Source organism: Myxine glutinosa, chromosome 4 (assembly GCF_964187855.1).
Source record: "Myxine glutinosa chromosome 4, kmMyxGlut1.1, whole genome shotgun sequence".
NCBI classification, from domain to species: Eukaryota; Metazoa; Chordata; class Myxini; order Myxiniformes; family Myxinidae; genus Myxine; species Myxine glutinosa.
The window spans coordinates 88,669,563-88,687,069 of NC_136264.1; the positions used below are offsets into that span (position 1 = coordinate 88,669,563).

The following is a 17,507-nucleotide window of genomic DNA, read 5'->3' on the forward strand; positions in this document are numbered from 1 at the left end:
GATTCGTCCGTTGTTTGAATCACGATATGAGTGCTGTGGTCAGCCAAAGTGCAGCCTAGAAATAGTGCAAAATTAGAACGGCACTTGGTAGAGAGCATACCTCCGCCAGGCTGAACAGTTTATGTTTTGTAGCCCACTGATAGGCCGGATCTGGATTGGGACCTTAACCAAAATCGAATCGGCTTGTTCTTGTCACCTAACCAACTCATCCACCAAGTTTAGTCATAACTCGTCCATAACTTTTTAAAATATCATGTCATATCGCTTTTCGCCTGATCTCTCACTGGTGAATAATTACTTAAAAATTAAATAATTATCGTATCTGAATCCATATTCAGATCTTCACCAAAATCGAATAGTTTGTCCTTGTCACACACCCAACCGGTCCACCAAATTTCGTCCAAATCCGTCCATAACTTTTTGAGATATCCTGCTATTTATCGTTTTTAGCCCGATCACATAATGGTGAAGAATCACTTTTAAAATTCTACGAGCCAGATCCGAATCCGGATCTTCAACAAAATCGAATAATTTCGTCCTTGTCATAAATACTACCTCTCTGCCAAATTTCGGCCGAATCCGTCCACAACTTTTTGAGATATCTTGTTCACAAACAGACAAGCAAACAGACAAGCAAACAGACAAGCAAACAGACAAACAGACAGACAGGGGTGAAAGCATAACCTCCATCCACATTTGGTGGCGGAGGTAATAATTTGATGTCAAACTTTTAAACTGGCACGTTACGGATTTCAAACTTTTGATTCAAGCACAAGTTACCAACTCCTGAAATGATAGTGGAGTCATTTTGTTGTCCCGCTCATGGTGGAATGGGATGAAACGACTGACACTTCAGCTGATGGCCTATAAGAGTAAATCTACGCTAAGTGAAACCATACTATAATCTTACTACCTTCTAACTATGGATCCACCCCAACCCCCCTCACATAACAGTATTTATAGTAGTAGTAAACCCTTTAAATATCACTGAGCTTGAATATCATGGTTTTACCCAATTGTGGGCAACCTCTTTATGTACTAATTTAGTTATTGTGGGGCTTAATTTCGACAAATCATGGTGTTTGAGCTGAGTTGTGATGGTTATCTCGTACCACAAAGTTTTCACACACCGTTAATAATGGAATGGCACCGCAGTGTAAAAAAGATTGACAAAAGGGATTCTTTTAATTTTATTTATTTGCTGGTTTATGTAGCTGCATAACGATTTATAAGAGAAACACTTCGACAGATTACAACGAAAAATGCTTGAAGAGATTAATAGGGGATGAATGGTGGGGCGAGGGGGCAAGTTGAATTGCTCCTGAACATTTAGTCTGCTTCAACGGAGCAGGAGATTTCGTCGTAAAGTCGGCTTATATTTATTTTACATATTTATTTTGATTGTGATGAGGGGCTGGAGAGGATGCACAGGGATGCATGGAGTGGACAGAATGGATACAGAAGGAAGCTCTCAGGAGGAAAAACGGGATATTTGGAGGGAGGAGGGAGGTTCATGAGGGTAGAAGGGTGATGTCTATAAGACTGCTTGAGTATCGCTAAACTTTTTTTAGAACTTTAACGTTAAACTTTCAAGTTTTTAAAAAAATGATCTTTAAAATCATTGAATGAATGATCGTTTTAAGGCCATTTTTCCTCACTAGAGTGGGGGTTAGCCTTGCGGGCCCCATGACCTCATGGTTCCCTTTTTGAAGCAATGTTTTAATGGCCGGATGCCCTTCCTGATGCCAACCCTTAGTCGCCTCTTACAATGCGCAGGGATACAGTGTACCTATTCTAAATCAGGATACGCCCCAGCAAGCTGGCATTCATCCCAGCAAGCTAGGACTCAATTTGCCGACCTCAGAAGGATGACAGGCTGAGTCAACCCCCCTGGCGTTAATTCAGCGATCGACCGGGATTCGAACCCAGGATCCTAGGATCCCAAGCCAGCACCCTAACCGCGAAGCCAACACCAGGCTCTGATCTTTAAAAATCAATATTTTAATGAAATTGAAGTACAATATTATACATGAAAGCTGTGCATGGTATCATGTTCTATGAACTCTCTAGTTTAACTTGTTACTCCTGTGATGGGAGGTTTATTTGGTCAATTCACTCTCCGTACCTATTTGTGTGAGTAGAGGCATTTTAAAAATCTCTTCCACAGAGTCCATGGATGCTTCTCTGCTCTTTCTTGAGAGCCCCATAGTGATGCTGCTTGTAAAACATGGCGTTCGGTACCAGAAGATCCGCCTGGTACCATTAGTGAAGGAAATCAAGCGGGAATGGCTGCCCAAACAATGGCCCGGTCAAATAATTGCAGAACGGCAACCAAGGATTGAAAGAAATCTTCAAACTCTAATGCTGGACCTTCAAGCCCAAACATTTTACCATTGGAGGTATTGTGACTGCATGTTGTACTACGTACCGTTGTACAGTAATGATCTGTCTATATGCTCACTGCGCTTGAACAATACTGCATTTACATTTCGGCACTTTCTTGATGTGTCTATCTATTCATGGTAAATCTCCAGGGTTCGAGCATCAATCTGGAAAAAAATCACATTGTTGGGCATGAGCATTTACAAAATATTCAAAATCAAAATCATTACAATACTTTTGGGACACCTTGCATATTGACCTCCGCCACCGAATGTGGGCGGACAAGTTATGCTTTCACCCCTGTCTGGTTGTCTGTTTGTGAACAAGATATTTCAAAAAGTTGTGATCTTATTTGGACGAAATTTGGTGGAGAGATTGGGTATGCGACAAGGACGAATTGATCAGGTTTTGATCAAGATCCGGATCCAGATATGAGCATTTTTTTTTATCCCGAAGTGATTCTCCACCATTGAGGGATGGGGCCAAAAACGATAAATAACATGATATTTCAAGAAATTGTGGACGAGGTATGACAAAACTAGGTGGAAGAGTTGGTTAGGTGACAAGAACAAGCCGATTCGATTTTGGTTCATGTCCGGATGCAGATCCGCGGCCTATCAGTGGGACACAAAATGTAAGTGCCCGTTCTAGTTAACATCTGTTAATGGAGTTTACAAAGATCCATTTTTTTCATAGTCTGCGATTCAATAAAACTTTTATTCTTCCTCTTTTCGTGACTTCGCCTGGTGATCAAAGTATCAATGAAGGGACGTTTCTGTCTTTGTTTATATCCAATTGCTGCCTCTTTCATAACAGAATCTTTTTTGTCTTCTTCTTTTGATGTTTATTTTTGTCTTTCTTTTGCTTCTTTTTATAAAAATAAAGTCGAAGCTCGTGTAAGAGCTAACACATTAAACACATGAAAACATAAACAGAAACACACATAAGACATATAATAAAGGGAGCAGGAGACAAGAGGGGGGAGAGAGAGGGAGGAGAGGGAAGCACATCAACAGTAGAGAACAGGGATATCAGGAGATCTGTGGAAGGGAGAGGGCTGGGGCAGGGTACATGGGATAAACAAGATGAACACTACAGGGGCTTTCAGGAAAGAAAATGGAATTTGAAAAAAGTGGCTTTGGGATAAATTAATGGGGGTAGAAAAGATCAAGGTTTTGGATTGGGGGTAGATAAGAGATTAGAGATTAGTAGTAGATAAGAGATTGTGGTAGTTTCTTCTTCCTCTTTCCCTTCTTATTCCACTTTCTTTTAACCCTCTTCTTCCTCTTTTCCTTCTTTACTTTCTTCCTCCTCCTTCTCTTTTCCTTCTTCATCTCTGGCCTGGACTTGTTCTTCTTGCCTGCAATTTTCTGTTCCCTTTGTTGATACTTTACTGCTTGTGTAATTAATTATTATTTTATTATTTTGCTTCTTTTTCGTGTTTTGCTTCTTCTTCCTCTATGGCCTAGGCTTGTAATGTTCCTGCAATGTTATACCCTTTGTTGATACTTTGCTGCTTGTGTAATTAATTATTATTTTATTATTTTGCTTCTTTTTCGTGTTTTGCTTCTTCTTCTTCTATGGCCTAGGCTTGTAATGTTCCTGCAATGTTATACCCTTTGTTGATACTTTACTGCTTGTGTAATTAATTATTATTTTATTATTTTGCTTCTTTTTCGTGTTTTGCTTCTTCTTCCTCTATGGCCTAGGCTTGTAATGTTCCTGCAATGTTATACCCTTTGTTGATACTTTGCTGCTTGTGTAATTAATTATTATTTTATTATTTTGCTTCTTTTTCGAGTTTTGCTTCTTCTTCTTCCTCTATGGCCTAGGCTTGTAAAGTTCCTGCAATGTTATACCCTTTGTTGATACTAAAGCGCGGTGTTACGCGCGCTGTTTGTAAACAAGGAGGAAGCGGACAACGCGGTAATTTGTAAGAGTCTTTATTCAAGAGCTCACTGTAACACTGAACTCTCAGGGCTGCGCGCCCCGTGTATATCGTGAGGCCACGCCTCTCTCCTGGGCGTGGCCCACCCCCACTCGGTGTGCGGGGTGATGTCACCACGTCAGTGCTTTTGTGTCCGCCACACGCGCCCCCCCAGAATCCCCGCGCACCTGAAGGGCCAGTTTGCGGGGCAAACGGATGACCCGGCCGAAGCGCCCCCTTGCGACTGGCGGCGTCTGGGATGCAGGGATGTCATCTGGGATGCCTCCGGCTGCCCCTGGGATGGGTGCAGGACCGGGGGGCGGCGGGGCTGGGCGGTGCGGCGGCGGGGCTGGGCGGTGCCGGGGGTCCGCCCGCAGGGGGGCGGCCCCGACGCGGGGGTCGGGCCACTGGCGGTGGATGGTCCACGTCGAGGTGGGCCGGCTTGAGGCGGTCCACAGAAACGCGGTCAGGAGTACCGCCGATGTCCAGGGTGAAGTGCTTCACCCCGGTCTCCAGCACGCGGAAAGGCCCATCGTATGGGGGCCGCAGTGGTGTCCGGTGGGCATCGTGGCGGACGAAGACGTACTCCGCCGTGCGAAGCTCCGGGGCGACGTGCGTCGGTGGGTGCCCGTGGCGTGCCGTTGGCACCGGGGCGAACCTCTGGGCGGTCTCCTGCAGAGCGGAGCGCTGCTGTGCCGCGGACCATGGTGCCGTGGAGTCGGGGAGGAACTCGCCGGGCACCCGCAGCGGTTGCCCGAAGACCAACTCCGCCGCGGATGCACGCAGGTCCTCCTTGGGCGCCGTCCGGAGGCCCAGCAGGACCCAGGGGAGCCTGTCGACCCAGCGGCCGTCGCGGAGGGTGGCCCGGAGCGCGGCCTTCAATGAGCGGTGAAATCGCTCACACAGGCCGTTAGCCTGGGGGTGGTAGGCCGTGGTTCGGTGCAGCCGGACCCCGAGCCCCTGCGCGACCGCCCCCCAGAGCTCCGAGGTGAACTGGGGGCCGCGGTCGGACGAGATGTCTGAGGGGGCGCCGAACCGGGCGACCCAGGTGGCGATGAAAGCCTGCGTGATGTCCGTCGTCGATGCCAAGGGCACGGCCTCCGGCCACCGGGTGGTGCGGTCCACCATGGTGAGGACGTGGGTGAAACCCCGCGAGGGGGGCAGAGGTCCCACCAGGTCCATGTGGACGTGGTCAAACCGGCGTTCCGGCACCGTAAACGGGGCCAACGGGGCCTGGGTGTGCCGGTGCACCTTGGCGCGCTGGCACGCGAGGCACGTCCTGGCCCAGCCGCGGACGGCCTTCCGGAGGCCATGCCAGACGAATTTGTCGGCGATCAACCTTTGGGAGGCCCTCGCGCCCGGGTGGGACAGGCCGTGGATGGCGTCAAACACCTGGCGCTGCCAGCCCGCGGGCACGATGGGGCGAGGCCGCCCGAGGGAGACGTCGCACAAGAGGGCCGCGCCCGCGCCATCGAACGGCACCTCAGTGACGCGGAGGCCCGTGACGGAGGTCCGCAAGGCCTGGACGTCGGGGTCAGCGGCCTGGTCCGCTGCCATCCGGGCATAGTCGATGCCGAGGTGGACTGCGTGGGCGACGGCCCGGGAAAGGCAATCCGCCACCAGGTTGTCCTTCCCCGCGACGTGCCGGATGTCCGTCGTGTACTCGGACACGGCCGAGAGGTGACGCTGCTGCTGGGCCGACCACGGCTCGGTGACCTTGCCCATCACGAAGACCAGCGGCTTGTGGTCGACGAAGGCCGTGAATGCACGGCCCTCGAGCAGATGGCGGAAGTGCCTGACCGCCAAGTGAAGCCCGAGCAACTCGCGGTCGAAGGTACTGTAACGGCGTTCGGGCGGGCGAAGCTGCCGGCTAAAGAACGCCAGCGGTTGCCAAGCTCCACGCACCCATTGCTCGTGCACCGCGCCCACCGCGTAGTCCGAGGCGTCGGTGGTGAGGGCGATCGGCGCATCGGGCGCCGGGTGCGCGAGCATGGTGGCATTAGCCAAGGCGAGCTTCGCGCCCGTGAACGCCGCGTCCATCTGCTCGGTCCAGGTGACGTCGCCTTTGCCCGGCTTACCTCGGAGAGCTTCGTGCAGGGGGCGCAGGAGCTGGGCGATACGGGGCAGGAACCGATGGTAAAAGTTCACCATGCCCAGGAACTCCTGCAGCCCCCTGATAGTGCGGGGGCGCGGAAACCCCTTCACCGCCTCCACCTTGGCCGGCAGGGGGACGGCTCCGTGCCTGGTGACGCGGTGCCCCAGAAAATCGAGTTCGGCGACGCCGAACCGGCACTTTGCGGGGTTCACAATCAGGCCATGCTGGCCCAGGCGTTCGAAGAGCGTGCGGAGGTGGTGTAGGTGCTCTTCGCGGGACGCGCTGGCGACGAGGATATCGTCCAGGTAGACTTATACAAAATCCAAGTCGCGCAGGACGCTGTCCATCAGCCGCTGGAACGCCTGAGCCGCATTCTTCAGACCGAAGGGCATCCGCAGGAATTCGAAGAGTCCGAACGGCGTGATGACCGCCATCTTCGGGACGTCCTCCGGCCTGACGGGGACCTGATGGTAACCGCGTATGAGGTCCACCTTCGAGAAGAAGGACATGCCCGCCAAACGGGCGGAAAAGTCCTGAATGTGGGGGACGGGGTAGCGGTCGGGGGTGGTGGCGTCATTGAGACGGCGATAGTCCCCGCACGGTCGCCATCCCCCGCCGGGCTTCGGCACGATGTGCAGCGGTGACGCCCAAGCACTCTCCGAGCACCGAACGATGCCGAGTCGCTCCAGGGTAGCGAACTCCGCTTTTGCTACCGCCAGCTTCGTCGGCTCGAGGCGGCGTGCCCGGGCGTAGACCGGTGGCCCGACGGTCGGGATGTGATGGGCCACCCCGTGCTTGACGGCCCCCGCCGAGAAGGTGGGCCGCGTGAGCGCCGGGAAGCCGGCGAGGAGGCGGGTGAATTCGTCCGCTGCCGGAAGCGTACAGATCAACGTGGCCGGAACCGAACCGTTCAGCAAGCCGCTTGGCAAGCCGCTCGGTGAGCCGCTCAGTGGGCTGCTCGACGAGCTGGGCAGCGCACAAGCGAGCGAGCTGAACATCTCGGCCTGGACAAGACGTCTGTGCTTTACGTCGACCAGGAGCCCATTTGCGCACAGGAAGTCCGCGCCAAGCAATGCCATGGGCATGTCGGCGGTGACGAACGACCATCGGAAAACCTGCCCTCCGAACCGCAGAGAGAGGCAGCGTTTTCCATACGTACGGATGGGCGTCCCGTTTGCGGCAAGCAGCGCGGGGCCCCCGCCCGCGGCGTGCTTGTCCGACGTACCGGCAGGAACGACACTCACCTGCGCTCCTGTGTCGCACAGGTAACGGCGCCCGGATAAGGTGTCCGTGATGAACAGCAGGCTGTTCGAACGGCCGGCGCTCATTGCCACTATCGAGCGCCGGCCCGGGCGTTTCCCGACCTGTTGAAGGAGCATGGCGGATGACACTGTCGAGCCTCGTGGCCGAACTTGGCGTGGAGCCAGCACCAGGTGGTGGAGCTGGAGGAATGCGGCTGGCTCTGCCAGGCCGGCGGAGTTGGCGGTGTTCCCCGCGGTGGTGGTTTTCGCCGCGGCGGTGGGCGGGGCGTGGCGGCGGCCACGAGGTGCGTATCAGCATGCTGCGTATGCTGTGTAAGCTGATGCTGTGGATCAGCATCATCAGCAGCATCAGCCTCGAGGTCCGTGACGGCCGCACCGACTCTCGCCCGCGTGTCCGAAGCCACGAAGTACCTGTCCGCCGCGGCGGCCAATGCTCGGGGTTCCGTTAGCACGGTCCCGGCCAATGCGAGGCGTACCTGTGCTGGAAGTTGGCGACGGAAAAGCGCCCGGAATAGAGAACCAGGGGCTTCGTCGCCCAACAGTGACAGCATATGGTCCATTCGGACCGACGGGCGCGTGTCGCCGAGCTCGGGGAGATCCAGGAGGCGGTCGGCCCGTGCGTCCTCCGTGAGGCCGAACGTGGCTAGGAGCAGCCGCTTGAGTGCCTCGTACTTGTGGCCGTCCGGTGGGTGGCGAAGGACGGACACAACTCGAGCGGCCGTGCTGGGCCCGAGGGAGGCGACGACGTGGCAGTAGCGCGTGTCGTCGTGGGTGAGGCGCCGAAGCTGAAACTGGGCTTCGGCTTGGACGAACCAAACTTCGGCCTGGGCCTCCCAAAATTCGGGAAGTTTAATCGACATCGCGTTGTTGGCCATGGCAATGGCGTCGTGTTTGGAAGGATCACTACGGCAGATCCAACGTCGAGGGTCACCAGTAAAGCGCGGTGTTACGCGCGCTGTTTGTAAACAAGGAGGAAGCGGACAACGCGGTAATTTGTAAGAGTCTTTCTTCAAGAGCTCACTGTAACACTGAACTCTCAGGGCTGCGCGCCCCGTGTATATCGTGAGGCCACACCTCTCTCCCGGGCGTGGCCCACCCCCACTCGGTGTGCGGGGTGATGTCACCACGTGAGTGCTTTCGTGTCCGCCACAATACTTTACTGCTTGTGTAATTAATTATTATTTTATTATTTTGCTTCTTTTTCGTGTTTTGCTTCTTCTTCTTCTATGGCCTAGGCTTGTAATGTTCCTGCAATGTTATACCCTTTGTTGATACTTTGCTGTCTATGATTAAATTAGGATGGTTTTCAATAGACTAGACTAAATTGGGACAATGTGATTCAATTTCATTCAAATAAAATTCTTTCTCTTCTTCTTATTCTGTTTCGACTATTTTGCAATTTACCTATGTTAATATTTCGATTAAGTGCTCTGCTAATATTTAAAATATAATTGGACAAAAAAGTATGGCCATATGGGATTATGGAATGCTGAGATTAATGAACAAGGTCGTAAAATTCCATCCTCTGTTCAAGTAGTAAATTACAATTCAAACACTTACAAGTCAAAAAATAATTAATAAGTCTGTACATGCATAAACGTATTAATACGTGGAAATACTAATGCTGAATTATGTTATAAATGCCCATTATATCCAACTATTGTAATGAAAGAAGTGATCCTTTAATAAGTTCTCTTATCTCTTATCTCTTATCTTATCTTCCCCCATCCAAAAACCTTGATCTTTTCTACCCCCGCTAATTTCACCCCAAATCCTACACTTTTTTGAAATACCAACTTCTGTCCTGGAAGTCTTTGGTCTCCTTGTGTTTTATACCTCTCCCCCCCCCCCTTCCCACGCCTCCTCCCCCCAGGCCCTCTCCCTCCTGCGCTTCTCCCTGCTCTCAGGTGTTGTGTTTGTGTGCTTCCCCTCCTCTCCCCATCTTGTCTTCCGCTCCCTCTTTTTGTATGTTTTGTTTGTCTGGTTGATTTGTTTGTGGAGTAAATGTTAGCTCTTTCACGAGCCTCGATTCAGTATATATAAAAAAAAGTTCAACAATCTTTCACTTTCAATGGAAGAAACAATTGAGTTTGTTGTTAGTGTGTGCTTATCACAGGCAGTGCAAGTCATACTGGAAGCACAGAGGCATGGTGGTCACATTTTTGATGCCCTCACCATTTTGGACAGCGTCAACAAGATCCACTGGCAGAGATGGAATGGGATGCCTCTACTAAATGTCTACCATATACAGGTGTTGGTCGATGTACTTTACACATTTATGTTACAACTCAAACATGTAGATTTGTTGATGAACCTCTTCTTCTTCTTCTTTCATATGCAGCACAGGGCTGTGGGTACATTATTGGCATCATTGGCATAAGCATTATTTGCTGAGGGTGTGGATGTGTGCGTTTGTAATTTGGCCAGGGCGCTGGTGACTTGGTCAGGGTGCTCGCCTACTCTTCGCGAAGGACACTGTGGGATCGTTAACATACACCAACTAATGCTGGTGGATGGGACGCCCCGTTTAATGTCCATGTATCATGTGTTCCAACTAACCACGACCATGGGGTTAGTTGGAACATTCATTATTCGATGGTTTTACAGGCTTAACCTAACGCCTACGTCACACATAGGCGGATATTTTGGCGACTACTGGCGATTTCGGGCGGTCAAATATGGTCAGGTGGCAGTATGGCGACTGCAGGCAGCCACATTGCGACTGCATTGCGACGACGCCCCGAGTGGGATGGCGACTGTTGAAGATCGACGACGATTGCATTGCGGATGCACGGCGGCAGCATGGCGACAGTCTGGCGGCTAGATTACGACCTATGGCGGATCGCGGCGACTGCATTGGGGCCGGGTGGCGGTTTACTCCGACGTCCGCAAGACTGCAATAAGACCGCCGGCGATTGGGGACGATTCACACAACTTTTTAAATCTTTATTTCTCTATTTTACATTTCACTTTATTCATTTCAATGATGTATGACATGAAGCATAAAGATGTTTGATGTACAATAAGAAAGTTAATAAAGATGTATCATTGTAATGTAATAATCAAACTTTTCTGCAGGGAGAGAGAATGGAAATAAAGTCCAACAAATTTTTTCCACTGGTCCCAAGTCCCATAAATAAAGTTTCCAAAGGACCAAAGTCCCAAAAATAAAGTTCCCAAAAGTCCCAAGTCCAAACAATAAAGCCATATCCTTGTCGGCACCACAGGACCTCACTCCACGGAGACCCTCACACCATCCTGTCTTGCCATGGAATCGTGGTATGTCGTAATGCAGTCGCCAGGCAGTCGTATCTTTGTCGCCAATGGCCGTAACTCGGCCGCCACTAGTCCTACTGCTGTCGTCGTCAGTCTCCCATAGCCGCAGGGGAGACGTGGCAGTTCTTCTGTAGTCGATATGCAGCCGCAACAGTGTCGGCCCGTTGTCGGGAAGATGCCGCAGGAAGGCCGTATGGCATTCGCATCTCCGCCGTGCTGGCTGGTGGGGCGATTGCGGAAGACTATGAGCGACTGGGTTGCGGCCGCTTTACGCTCTTTTTACGGATACCGACGACAGCATGGCGGTTCCATCGCGACAGCATGGCGGATTTTTTTCGAGTGCGACTGAGCGCGCCGTTTTTAAACATTAAAAAAAATATTTGGCCCCTTTGCGGCTCTTGCCGACTGCAGCCGACCTGGGGAGGATAACCACGACTATAGGCGACCGTCCATTACGGTTTCATTACGATTGTCGGCGGGTGGTGGCGATTTTTCCAGTCGCCAGTAGTCGCCGACAAATCCGCCTATGTGTGACTTAGGCATAAACTTCAGTCACATGAATAATAATAATCATTAGTGTGGCTGAGGTTTAGGTTAAGCCTTTAAAGCAAAGAATAATGAATTATTATTCTCAGATAAATATGTTGATTACAATTGGTTTTAATACAACTACTCTGGGTTGTAGGCAGCCAAATCTACTGGGAAGACAAGTTTTTGCGAGCAATGCTTTGTACCACCACTTTTGTATGGTACAAGTAGTTCTATTACAATGTCTTTGTGTTGCTGAAGACACTCTTCAACTTCGTCACGGTCAGGGAATAAAAATGTAGGGCGTTAAGCCTTTGCCTTGGTAAGCATTGCAAAAATCGTACATAACTTTCTCTTCAGAACAATTCCTTTCCTTTTTACGCAGTAGCTCATAGGGCAAAGCCATCTAGAACAGTGTTTGTCTGTCTGTATATATGTATGTATGTATGTATGTCCCCTCAAACGTACACCAATCAGAGCTGACGATCTGGTCACATGACAGCGGTGATGTGATGTCATTACGGCGTACGGCGGCTGACTCCACACATCGCCATTTTGATTCCTTTCCCGTTCAGACCAATGAGTTAGTATAGAGATCAGTGGTTCAGACCGGGCATATTGAACCTTTCATGTATCACAATCTGCATGCTCTACCTTTACGTTTTTCATTCAGTGTGAAACACAAACAAACACGTGAAACACAGGAAGTAAAACACGTGAAAACAAGCATTCTGAGTATTGCGCTGCAATACATGTCCCCAACCGGCAGACTGTCGTCCAGAAAACTGTTAGGGAAATTACCAAGGGTTATTTATACACAGGTTCTGAATCGTTCCCAATCGCTAATTACCTCAGGACGGGCTCACCTGTGATTCGCACTCGGGACTTCGATTTATACACCTTGCAGACAGGTCAGCAGAAGCACGACAAAAAAGGTTGTTGATAAAGAACCTTTCGAGTCGCTAAATATCAGTAATTTATTATATTTTCTGGTTCACGATCAATGATCGATGTGTATATATATATATATATATATATATATATATATATATATATATATATGTTGCTCGGCTTGGCTCCGCCCCTCCCGAAAGCACGCGCTGTGTCGCACTTTTGACGTTCGCAGACGAGGCTGAGGGCACACGGTGCGGCTTGAGAAGAACTCTAGAATAAACAAGAGATGTCCATTAAAAAAAAAATATTTTCGTTTAATTAACAATATCTGCCAAACCACGTGCCCTATCGCAAATTCCAAAAGGACATTTTAGTAGGCTGACATGCTGAACAGATCTGTGAAGTTTCCCCTCGATTGGATCAAAAATGAGGGAGCGGCTCGGTTTTAAAGGTTCATGCTTAAAAACGTCATAACTCTGAAACCATGTGACGCATGACGTCATGCTCGCTGACTTTTTTGTTCGTCATGGGTATGCGATTCTGCCTGCAAAGTTTGGCCTCGATCTGTTCAGCCGTTGCAGAGAAAAAGGGGTTTTCTTGTTTTTACTAAAAACAATATGGCGGCCGAACCACGTGACCTGTGACGTCATAATTACCATTAAAATATTCTACAGACCGAATCCCCCCTACAGTGAAAATTTGATCTCAATCGGTCCTATTATTGCAGAGAAAATCTTTTTTTAAAGGAAATTAAAACTTAAAATGGCACTGAGTTAAGGATAATCAGAATTATCAGAATTCCCAAAGTTCAAAGTGCCATAACTTTGTCAAAAATGATCGAAACGTCGTGAAGTTCGAACTTGATCTGTAACTTATCATGAGGAAACCATGTACCAAGTTTGAAATCATTAGCGTTAAGCGTTTAGAAAAAAAGTCCGGAAAACTGTTCTTTGCGTGACGGACTGACTGACTGACGGACGGACGGATGGACGGACAGACGGACAGACAGACAGACAGACGGAGGGAGGGACGGCGTGCAAACCTATAGTCCCCTCCGGTGTACACCGGTAGGGGACTAATAAGGATCATTTATAACACTCGATTGTTATCGTGGCTGTGGTTGTTGTTGTTTGTGGGTTTTTTCTGTGTAGTTTTATATATTTTTATATTGCTTCGCAAAATATCACTGTCTCAATACAATCTCTTCACTTCCCATGGTGACAGACAGCTTAGAGACTTATGGTACTTCAAAATAATTTAACACTTACATTATTTGCTAACTGGTATCTGGTAAGTACTGGTAACTCCACCCAGGTTAAACTAAAGTATGAAACAAGCCCAACTACGCCTCTGTTAGCCTTTCGGTCATGTTTATTGAAAACAATATGGTGGAAGGGTAACGCCATTATCTACCACTACATGGCAGCACCATCTAGACATCATCCTTGGTTTCTTTGAAAACTACAATGTTTCAATGAATCTCCCATTCCAACTAGCCCCACCATCCCTACTTTGTGGTTTCCTTGCACAAATTTGAAAAAAATCAATGACTCGTTTTTTTGTTGTTGTTTTTTTGGTGTTAAGACGGTGTTTTCTTTCTCATTGAGTGTTTATTTATTAGTTTTTCTAGTAACGTTTCACCAGGTGAATGTAGCGTATTATTTTTTTCATTTTTAGGTGTTACAATTGTTTTCTTTGTCAGTGAGTGTTTCTAGTAACATCTTACGAGATGTTATTTGTGTTTTGTATTTTTTTTTCAGTCATATTCGAGTGTTTTCTTTCTCAGTGAGTGTTTAATTTTAGGTGTTTATATAACACCTTCCAAAAAGTTATTAGTGTGTTGCATTTTCATTTTGTGTTATTCATGTTTTCTTTCTCAGTTACTGTTTCTATTTACACCTTACCAGATGTTTTCGTGTTTTGTATTTTTATTTTATGTGTTATAAGTGTGTTGTCTATCTCAGTGAGTGTTTGTTTTTAGATGTTTCAATTTACACCTTCCAAGAAGTTATTAGTGTTTTGTATTTTTATTTTATGTGTCATTAGTAGTTTTGTTGGTGTTGGCTTAGCGGTTAGGGTGCCGGCTTGGGATCCTAGGATCCTGGGTTCGAATCCCGGTCGATCGCTGAATTAACGCCAGGGGGGTTGACTCAGCCTGTCATCCTTCCGAGGTCGGCAAATTGAGTACCAGCTTGCTGGGATGAATGATCCCGGTGTGTACCCCGGTTTAGAATAGGTACACCATATCCCTGCGCATCGTAAGAGCGTGACCAAGGGTTGGCATCAGGAAGGGCATCCGGCCATAAAAACATTGCCTCAAACAGGGAACCATGATTGTCATGGGACCCGCAAGGCTAACCCCCTCTCTAGCGGGGAAAATGGCCTTAAAACGATCATTACCTTCGCAAAAGCGGAAGGTTATGTTTTGATCGCTGTGTATTTATTTGTATGTCTGTGTGTGTGTATGTTAATCGCATAACTCAAAAAGTATTCAACCGAATTGCATGAAATTTGGTGGGATGATTGGTTATTATACGGGACACATTTGATTAGATTTTGGGAAACAGATTTGCTCAAATTCTGACTATTTTTAACTCGATCGTATTTCACTCAAAGTTATGAGCGACTGAAGAAGAAGATGTCCATCCAGGACGTCATCACTATAACGCGATCTCCCGCGATCATTTCAACCTCAAAAAAAATTATAATTGCAGATTTGACAATAGATGAGGCATATTAACAAACGAATGAAACAGATTTGCTCAAATTCTGACTATTTTTAACTCGATCGTATTTCACTCAAAGTTATGCGCGACTGAAGAAGAAGATGTCCATCCAGGACGTCATCACTATAACGCAATCTCCCGCGATCATTTCAACCTCAAAAAAAATTATAATTGCAGATTTGTCAAGAGATGAGGCATATTAACAAACGAATGAAACAGATTTGCTCAAATTCTGACTATTTTTAACTCGATCGTATTTCACTCAAAGTTATGAGCGACTGAAGAAGAGGATGTCCATCCAAGACGTCATCACTATAACGCGATCTCCCGCAATCATTTCAACCTCAAATGAAATTCAAATTGCAGATTTGTCAATCGGGGAGGCATATTAACAGACGAATGAAACAGATTTGCTCAAATTCTGATTTTTAAAAATCGATCGCATTTCACATAAAGTTTCACATCGCATACACTCCCATGCCAAGTACAGAACAGTAGCTGCGGCGAAGGTATGCGCTCTACCGAGTGCCCGGATTCTAGTTCATATATATGTTAGTGTGTTTTCTTTCCCAGTGAGTTTTTTTTCTTGTTGTTTCTAATTACACCTCACTAGATGTTGTTAGTATTTTGTATTTTTATGTTATGTGTTATTTGTGTGTTTTCTTTCTCAATGAATATTTATATTTAGATGTTTCTAATAACACCTTCCGAGAAGTTATTAGTGTTTTGTATTTTTATTACCTTCGCAAAAGCGGAAGGTTATGTTTTGATCGCTGTGTATTTATTTGTATGTCTGTGTGTGTGTGTGTGTATGTTATTCGCATAACTCAAAAAGTATTCAACCGAATTGCATGAAATTTGGTGGGATGATTGGTTATTATACGGGACACATTTGATTAGATTTTGGGAGCAATCGGGTCAAAGGTCAAGGTCAAGGTCACGAAAAGGTCAAAATCGTATTTTTACCAAGTACAGAACAGTAGCTGCGGCGAAGGTATGCGCTCTACCGAGTGCCCGTTCTAGTTTTATGTGTTATTAGTGTGTTTTCTTTCTCAGTGAGTGTTTAATTTTAGATGTTTCTAATAACACCTTCCGAGAAGTTATTAGTGTTTTGTATTTTTATTTTATGTGTTAGACACATGAAAGCCTGCTGGGAGTTTGCAAAAAAGCACCTAAAGGACTCTCAGACTGTGAGAAACAAGATTCTGTGGGCTTTCATGTGTCTTTCACTGAGGAGAGGCTTCCGTCTGACCACTCTGCCATAAAGCCCAGATCGGTGGAGTGTTGCAGTGATGGTTTTATTGGTTGTCCTTCTGGAAGTTTCTCCCATCTCCACACAGGATCTCTGGAGCTCAGCCAGAGTGACCATCGGGTTCTTGGTCACCTCTCTTACCAAGGCCCTTCTCCCCCGATTGCTCAGTTTGGCCGGGCGGTCAGCTCTAGGAAGAGTCCTGGTTGTCCCAAACTTCTTCCATTTAAGAATTATGGAGGCCACTGTGCTCTTGAGAACCTTCAATGCAGCAGAATTTTTTTTGTAGGCTTCCCCAGATCTGTGCCTCGACACAATCCTGTCTCTGAGCTCGGCAGGCAGTTCCTTTGACCTCATGGCTTGGTTTTTGCTCTGATATGCATTGTCAGCTGTGAGACCTTATCTAGACAGGTGTGTGCCTTTCCAAATCATGTCCAATCAATTGAATTTACCACAGGTGGACTCCAATCAAGGTGTAGAAACATCTCAAAGATGATCAAGAGAAATGGGAGGCACCTGAGCTAAATTTCAAGTGTCATAGCAAAGGGTATGAATACTTATGTCAATGTGATATTTCAGTTTTTTCTTTTTAATAAATTTGCAAAACTTTCTAAAATCCTGTTGTCTCTTTGTCATTATGGGGTATTGAGTGTAGATTGATGAGGGAAAAAATGAATTTAAACGATTTCAGCATAAGGCTGCAACACAACAAAATGTGAAAAAAGTGAAGGGGTCTGAATACTTTCTGAATGCACTGTAAGTGTGTTTTCTTTCTGTCCACAGACGGCGCTGCTTTGGGCGATGGCATTTTTCCCCTCATTCGAAGATTGGGAAGACTTGGGATCTTCAGTTTATCGCCTTGTTGTGATTCTTCTCCGAGCTGCAAATCTTCAAACCCTCCCTGACTTTTTTCTGCCAGGTGTCAATGTTTTCACAGCTGGCTCGACCTCCCCTCTTCAGAAGGAGGACATGCACCGCCTCTACGGGTTGCTGCAGAATTTTGCAACCACTCCTGAACATTTTTTGATCATTCACGCATCGCAGATCCCTCCGCGTCTAAAGGAGAATCTCTGCGCACCACTCCGCCGCCTTTTGCATCTCCCAGGGTTCACTCGGGATGGACGCACCTTATGGAAACAAGCCTATTTCGATCTTCTGCTGAGAGAGG

General features: G+C 47.7%; 1 protein-coding gene across 1 annotated transcript in view; it reads left to right on the plus strand.

Annotated features, from left to right (window-relative positions):
• The window catches only part of MAB21L4 (mab-21 like 4), a 69,548-nt gene that overhangs the window by 39,926 nt on the left and 12,115 nt on the right, over nucleotides 1-17,507 (plus strand). The window contains exons 4-6 of the mRNA XM_068112888.2: nucleotides 2,168-2,399; nucleotides 9,767-9,917; nucleotides 17,123-17,506. Of these exons, the coding sequence (XP_067968989.2) occupies nucleotides 2,168-2,399; nucleotides 9,767-9,917; nucleotides 17,123-17,506 (767 nt within the window). The remainder of the gene's footprint in view (nucleotides 1-2,167; nucleotides 2,400-9,766; nucleotides 9,918-17,122; nucleotide 17,507) is intronic.